General features: G+C 33.5%; 1 protein-coding gene across 2 annotated transcripts; it reads right to left on the bottom strand.

Moving 5' to 3' along the window:
* Window positions 1-335: 335 nt before the first annotated feature.
* Window positions 336-6,846, bottom strand: LOC100258524 (serine carboxypeptidase 1). Of its 2 annotated transcripts, XM_002264418.5 has the most exons (14): window positions 6,275-6,825; window positions 5,561-5,706; window positions 4,899-4,972; window positions 4,661-4,783; window positions 4,466-4,568; window positions 4,060-4,097; window positions 3,890-3,991; window positions 3,416-3,496; window positions 3,082-3,321; window positions 2,185-2,250; window positions 1,990-2,111; window positions 865-978; window positions 677-722; window positions 336-603 (listed from the first exon to the last, which is right to left on the bottom strand). In XM_002264418.5, the coding sequence occupies exons 1-14, from the start codon at window positions 6,421-6,423 to the stop codon at window positions 520-522; spliced, it is 1,488 nt and encodes a 495-aa protein (XP_002264454.2). In that variant the 5' UTR covers window positions 6,424-6,825; the 3' UTR covers window positions 336-519. The 2 variants fall into 2 exon arrangements, with proteins under 2 accessions (XP_002264454.2, XP_059594249.1); XM_059738266.1 differs by lacking the exon at window positions 5,561-5,706 and having other exon boundaries at window positions 6,275-6,846.
* Window positions 6,847-7,742: the final 896 nt, after the last annotated feature.

Below are 7,742 nucleotides of genomic sequence, written 5' to 3'. Positions count from 1 at the left end.
CATTCTCCATCTTCCTTCCTGCGAGAGTTTCCTTCTTACTTCAAAAGCATAGGGGTTTGATGATTACTTCATTTGGAATCAAGGAGAAAAAATGAGGGCCATGGCTGTGGGTAAAGAGTTAGACAAAGCTATCTGGTTTGGGTAGCCATGGAAACTTCTTGGTTTAGTTTACCATATATTTTATTTTTATTATGGGAAATCTACACCAATAGCAAGACAATTATGCCACCTACCAATGAAACAAACTCTGGGTGATATGTGAAAGAGTAAATATTCAAAAAGAAGAACACAAGAGGCTACTCATAAGAAGCAAAGAGAAGGTATCAGAGATTCTGTTGACTTTTAACATAGCATAGGGACTGCTCAATCATGGCAGCCATTCTCTCATTAAATAGATTAATTTCTTGATAAAATATTTATCACATTTTATATAGTATTAAGTTTTATCCATATTCATGAGCCACAACAACTGAAGATATAAGAATAGAAGTACCAAGTGTGCCCTCAAATAGATGTCCTTCATATCGGTCTTCCTGTCAACCATCTGCTATAAAAAGCCAATGCCTCTCTTGGCTTGTATTCTGGTACAGTATGCCCAGAACCCTGCACCCACAGGATAATATCAGAATGAACAACTCAAACAATGAAAACCATAGATAGGTTTTTGTGTACAGACCTTTACAGTAAGGAAAGTGAGGTTGTTCTCATACCCTTGTACATACCTGCAACCAGTAGGTAAAAGACTTTCAAATTGTGTGAAACAGTGAAAGAAGAAAGATATCCTTATTTCTGTGGAATTCTGAACAAATTTCTTCCTCACTAATAAAAACATTCCTGATATATTGATAAGAGGTGAAAACGTACCCTGCAACTTGTTCATCAAAAAACCAGGGTCTCCATTCATCCACAACCTTGTATCCAACTGATCTTGTCCATGCTTGGCTCCCCGTGTATGGAACACACATATCATGGTCCCCGCTGCCAGAAATGAATAGGATCAATAAATGTCTGTAGTTGCAGAGTATGGATCACTCAAGTTGTTGATAACAAATTTAAAAAATGAAAACTTAATCCTCAAATTTGGAGAGCTATATGAAGTGATTGTAATATTGGAGTGATCTTTTCACTTCTATTTTTGCTTCATCAAGCTTAAAACTCAAGGTAATGCTTCTGCATTCGGTTCAAACATGCTTCATGCCTTAAGTGTGGTTTTTTTTTTTGGGGTAAATTTTTGTCTCTATTGGGGGCTTGAACCTAGAACCTCCCACAAGCCTCCCCAACCTTAAGTTTTTGGTAGATACGATCATTCTTCTATTGCTTACAAAAGAGCATCACAAAACCATTAAAAGATGACAGTTATTAAATGGAAAAGAGTATTTAGGACTCAGGTTTTGTTTAATACATAGGTTTTCTCAGGTTTGCTTTATGTTTTCATAGTTTTTCCAGTCTAAAAACCTAGGCTGACATATGTTATGTTGTTCCTCTGATTGTGATTAAGGACACCAGGTTTTCTCAGAACCCAACATGCCAAAGCAAATTACTTCTTCAGTTCTTTGGAATGTATTTAATCTCTACATTACATTCTGTGCAAAAATAATTCAATGGTAATGTGTGAGAAAGTGAAACCAGAAAGAAGATAGGAACTCTTACAGCCCTTGTAGATTTCAGTTGCAAGTCAGTGGCTCTAAATCCCTTAAAAATCTACCTGGGAAAACCTTAATCCTCCATGCTCAGAACATAGGAAGAAATTAAAATTCGGGCTCTATGATATCTGACCTCCTAAGGTAGAGCAACTACGACAGGTTCTTGAGAAAAGGTGGGACAGGCTATGTTAGGTTTTCAGAAAATTTGAGAGAAAATGTAAAGGAAGGAAAATAAAGATGAAGAGGTTAAGGAAAGAAAAAGTGAAGAAAACTTAAAAATAGATTTGAAATCAATAAATTATTTTTATTCTAACAGAACTTGGAATTGTTGAAGTTGGAGATCTACCTGAATATAAGTGCCCGATATCCATTGGAAGTTAGGTTTTTGTGGTACTTGATCATGCTCCCAGCATCATGATGATATAGGATTCTGTCCGTGCATAACTCCCACTTACCGGCCACACTTTCCTGATATATACAGGGATCATAAACCAACTGCTTTCAAAGCTTGGTCTGGAAATGAGACATGAAGAGAACTCACCAGTGCAGCATGAATTGCTTCCCTAACTGCTTTGTTGTTCAGCCATGAAGTCGCTACTTCATCATCCTGAAATTAAATCCCGATCATAAGAGAATGTTATTTGTCAATAGGCCTATTAAAGTGGCAAAATATCAAGATTATAATAAAAACCATCCAACATTTCAATGATAAGAATTAGAAATAGGCAATGGAATACCAAATTGATGGACATTTGCTACAAGACCAAAGATGGGTGAAAATGAAATCACAGTATTTGCTACTGATATGATAAAAACCTAAAAACCAAGCAGTAAGATGAACTTCATGATGCCCAAATGCAAATTTAATATTGAATATAAGCATCATTCTATTGGTTTTTCAAAGGACAACACTACATTATTGTAGATGACATACATTGTTGAGTTACCAAATATCAAGCTTGTAAGTGATTAGGATTTAAACCCACAATACATATCACAATACAAACAAATTTGTGATCAACAAATAAATGGAGGGAGGATTTAGATCAGTTAACTAGAGCTCTCATACCATGTGAAGTTACCAATTTCCCTAAAATCTTAGTTACACTCTATAATGCCTCACATGCAGTTCCATACACAACACTAGAACTTGAGACCTTTAATTAACTAGAGCTATATTACCATATTGAGTTACGAACTTTTTTAAAAACTTAAATTGTTAGGATTTGAATCCATAATGTATGTCATACTCCAACAAATATATATTATAGTTTCTAACAAATTTAGTAGCCGTCTGATCTTAACTTTTAGCTGAACTCATGTTTGGTTTCAACTGTTTTCAGACAAAATACATGAAATGTCATTTGATTTTAAAGCAAGTCAAGACACTGGAGATCACCCAAGAATAATGCAAAGAAGAGTAATTCAAGCAACTCACAGTGCAAGGAACGCTCCCGCTGTTAAGGAGCTGCGGCCAGGTTGGAACAAGTCCTTCTCTTACTGGAGCTCTAAGAGGCCACGCACGACCAAACATCCTTTTTCTCACTGCAAATGGCCTATCAGTCTCACCTAATTTTTGGAAGCTTGATGGTAACCTAATGTTACCAAGTGAAGTCTCCGGGCTTTTTTCGTGATAGCAGGGTTCTAGAATGTCGTAGATGTTCAAACCTTCAATGTCCTGAGGTTCATCATATTATCAAAACTAAATGAAAGAGTACAGAGTTTTAACTGATGGAGACTCTGCATGCAAGTGAAAATTTGTTTTAACTTGCCTTATCAACTTTTGAAAGCTTGCTTTCACAGTTTTCATCAAGGGAATTATAATAGTTCCCCTGGCATAAATTGCTAATGTCCTGCAACAAAAAACATAGGGAAAAAATGAAAACCTAACATTGAAGATGTCTTGATGTATGCGTACAAAAGTCCTTAATGTATGCGTGCTAATTTTATAAATATGAGACCAAATTTTAATTGAACTAACAAAAAAAATCAAGATTCTAAATATTTAAAAGAATCATATAACACAAAATTAATAAAATTATTTAAAGTTTCACTATACTGCTAGAAATTTCAAGAATAAAGTTAAAAGAAAAAAGAAAAAGAGACAAGGATTGCCACTTGAACAAGGTGCATATTTTGGTGGGTGAGACACTATAGCTAGTGAGTAGTTGTGCTTTGAGCCTAGGTGCGCTTAAGCATGCATTAACAACTATGCACCCAAAATCAAGATGAGGGGCATCATGCACCTGAAATAGCTCGTCTGAGATTAGGCCCATGCCATGAGCGAACGGAACAAGAGCGTTGCCATCAAACTCCTCATCGGTAACTCCATTTCCAACCATGTAACCCTATTGAACATGGAATAATGCAATCACAGTCCAAAATTTTAACAAGTTAAGTTTTCAAAAAGCCGTACCTTGAAGTTGAGAATGGGCTTGATACCACCCTTAATTCCTTTGCAAGATCAAGAAATTACATGTTAGTTTTCGATCCCAAAACATATGAAGTTAATGCTATGTTTGGTTTCAAGATAGTACTTAGAAAGGAATATATATATGAAGGATTTTTATGTTTGATTTATTATGAAAAATATCGGGAAAATCAAATAAAAATAATTAGAAAGTTATGCATTTTTAAATTATTTAATCTTTATATAAAAAAGGAAAAATAAGTGCTATGAGTTTGTAGAAATATGTAAAAATAATTTATTAACTTTAATTTTTATTTTTTTTTATATTTTTTTCCTCTCTGTTTCCTTTCCCTTATATTTTTCGTCAAACTTTTGAATAGTCAAACATAGGGTACAAGATTAGAGATGATACCTTTTACTACTTCATAAGCAAGAGTTGGTACATACACCCCAGCATACGATTCCCCAGCAATGTAGAATGGATTGGAGAGGAATTCTGGGTATAGCTCGAACCACTGGTTATAGAAAGCAATTTGTTGAAACATAAGTATCAATATATGATGCAGTCTTAATATGCTAATTTTTTCAAGTGGTTGCTCTTCTTTACCTTGAGGATAAATGCATGGGAATCAGATGCAGTCTTGAGATCACCAGTTCTGTAATCGGTCAAGTTTTCCGAGTAAGAAAACCCAACCCCAGCAGGAGAATCCAGATATATGATGTTGGAAAGCTGAAATGCAAGACATATCATGCAAAAACTATCTGGGTCTACGGAAATGTGGAAAAATTAAAACAGAATCATGGAATTCAGCCTATATTTGTAGAATGATGTCTGGATTTTCAACCTTGGACCAGCTGTATGGATTGAGATGCAGTTGGGGGAGGTCTCCTTGAGTCCTTGCCTCAAAATTGAATGGCCCTGAAAAATACAATATGAACATATAACTAGTCTAGATAGTGATAATGCTTCAAAATCGTTTGTTTCAAATTCTGATTTGTTATAAACATAGGATTCATGGGGAGAGAAAAAATAGATAAAAATAATCCTAATCTTTTTATCAGTCTCACAAAATATACACAGGAATTGCAGTCACTCTATCTCTCTTTTCTATCTAATAACCTAATGAGAGATGGTTTTGGATTTTCTTTTTCTTCTCCATGAGATTGGACTGACCCCATTTCTTGGATTGATGTTTGTTTAGATGGAAAACTCAAATAATTTCAAACCATAATACTTTACATCATTTTCAGAACTGCAAGAATTAGGAAGAAAGGAAAAGAATTGCTTGAAAAACTTTGAATGCCATTATTGGAAATCAACTAAACTTGCAATGGAAAGGAATTGAAAAGGGATTTGCATAAATGTTTGGTAGAACTGTCTTTCATTCAAATCATTCCACCAATTATACTCCTTTCTCGCAATGATCCAATTCCAAAACTGATTGTAAAATCACATAACTCAATCTCTAATTCGACAAGAATTGAAATCTAAGGTTGAAATTCACACCATGCTCGTAAACAAAACCATCAAAACTGGAGCAACCAGGTCCCCCATTGAGCCACAGAACAACAGGATCCTCTGATGGGTTGTTTTCAGACACCACCATATAGTAAAACAATTTCTTCCCATGATTTTCATCAATGGTCACATACCTTCAAATAGACAAACCCAGAAAGCATCAACACCAAAATAGCATAAGAATCATGAATTAGCATCAAATTTCACACAACCAAGAAAACCCCACAAAAACGCAGAAGAATCAATATTTTCAAAAAATAAAAATAAAAATCATGGATTAGCATCCAATTTCACACTACTAGGAAAAAAACCCACGACAACCCAGAAAGAATCAATACCAAGAAAGCATAAAAATCGTGGATTAGCATAGAAATGGAGACACGAATCCAGCAAATCACTCATAGCCATTAGCACAAAAATCATGAATTAGCATCAAAGTTCACATAACCAAGAAAAATCCAGATATAATCAATGATAAAAAAAATGCATAGAAATCATGAATTGATATAGTAACATTGACAAATATGCATAAAATCACTCATACCCAGATTAGTGCTTGGATGAAAAAGTGCCATGAAAGCATAAAAATCATGAACTAGCATCAAATTTCACAGAAGCCACAAAAACCCAAAAAGAATCAATACCAGAAAAGCGAAAAAAAATATGAATTAGTACAGCAACATTGGCAAAAATGACTCATACCCTGAATAGTGCTTGGATGGAAAAGTGCCATTAAAGCCAGGAAGCTTTGTTACCAGAGCAGTTTGAGGAGCTGCCTCGGTCAATACAAAACTGAACAACATACAAATCAACACCCAATAAAACATGGGTCTCTCCCTTGTCATACCCATATCCACTGGGTAAGACAACTGAATCAAACAGGAGAAACAACCTTGAAAACTTGTATAATAAATTCACGGCTCTGCCTGGATATATATATATATATATATATATATAAGAAATATATAACGAGTGGATGAGAGCTTTTGCTAAACTGGTTGCTTATGCTTTCAAGGCAAGTGTTGGAAAGTGATGAAAAAGACAAAAGGGAAAAAACCTAAAAAAAGGCAGAGTGATTAAAGAGAGGGGCTTTCGACCAAAAAATCCAATTGGACAAGGGATTTAAGTTTTTGAACTGATGTGTAGTAATGGAAATGTTTGGATGGCATTTAATGGGTCTGATTTAAAGAAGATGATGCTGATGCCATCAATGGGGATTGCGAAGATCAGTTATTGGTGGAATGGGAATGATGCCATCAACGGGGGCACATGAAAGGTGTGATGATTTGTAGTCATGCTGTTGCTGCTTGTCTTGTAAACTTTACTGTCAAAATCTTTTCACTCCTTCACGCTTCTCCATTCTGTTTCTACCCTCTGTTTTTGGATTCTTTTACAGCTGAGTTTCAACTACTTCAATTCCTAATTTGGAATTTCATTTGAATTTGGAAGTTAATTTTGAAACATGTTGTCTGGTCAAAATCTTTTCTGTCAAAGTTTTGATTTAGCTTATGTAAGAACTCATTCCTCAAAAATAATAATAATAATAATAATAATAATACTAATAATAATAATTTTTTTTTTCTCTAAATTTGTTTTGAAGAAAAATTATCATTATATTTATTAATATTTTAAAGAAAATTTATATATGATATATTTATTCATAAAAAAATTTGACGGAGTGGTATCGCACTATGGATTTTTTCTTTAATATTTTTGAAAGTCTATTTGGAAGAAAACTTGTTATGGTAGGTTTGAATTCAGCCATTAGGAGGTACTTTCTTAATGTGGCTATTGAAAAATTCAAGGAAAAATGTGCAAAGAAATAAAATTGCAAGAAAAAATAGAAGGAAATTTTTTTTAAAAAATAAATAAATTTGAAGTCGAGACATTATTTTTTATATGCTTTTTTAAATTCATTTAATTTGGTTTTCGTATTCTATATAAAAATTAAATAATTTAAAACTATACACATTTGACCTAATTTTAATTATATCTTTTTTTTTTGTATTTTTTATGATCAATTAAAGACTAAATAATTTTTTCTTAAGGGTTTTTTTTTTTTGAGAAAAAAAATGATTTTATACCCAAATTAAAAAAATAAAATAGAAACCCGAATTTATAAAATTCATATTTAATTAAGGTTTGATCGAAAAAACATTACATTTCAATG

This window comes from Vitis vinifera, chromosome 7 (genome assembly GCF_030704535.1).
Source record: "Vitis vinifera cultivar Pinot Noir 40024 chromosome 7, ASM3070453v1".
NCBI lineage: Eukaryota > Viridiplantae > Streptophyta > Magnoliopsida > Vitales > Vitaceae > Vitis > Vitis vinifera.
This window is presented reverse-complemented; position numbering and strand designations above follow the sequence as displayed.

Excerpts from the sequence above, each read along its gene's own strand:
- LOC100258524 (XM_002264418.5), bottom strand. The coding sequence starts at position 6,423 with ATGGGTATGACAAGGGAGAGACCCATGTTTTATTGGGTGTTGATTTGT. Across the intron at positions 4,784-4,898 it reads ATCCATACAGCTGGTCCAAG|CTTTCCAACATCATATATCT; the intron begins GTTGAAAATCCA and ends CTTGCATTTCAG. Across the intron at positions 3,322-3,415 it reads AGCTTTCAAAAGTTGATAAG|GACATTGAAGGTTTGAACAT; the intron begins GCAAGTTAAAAC and ends GATGAACCTCAG.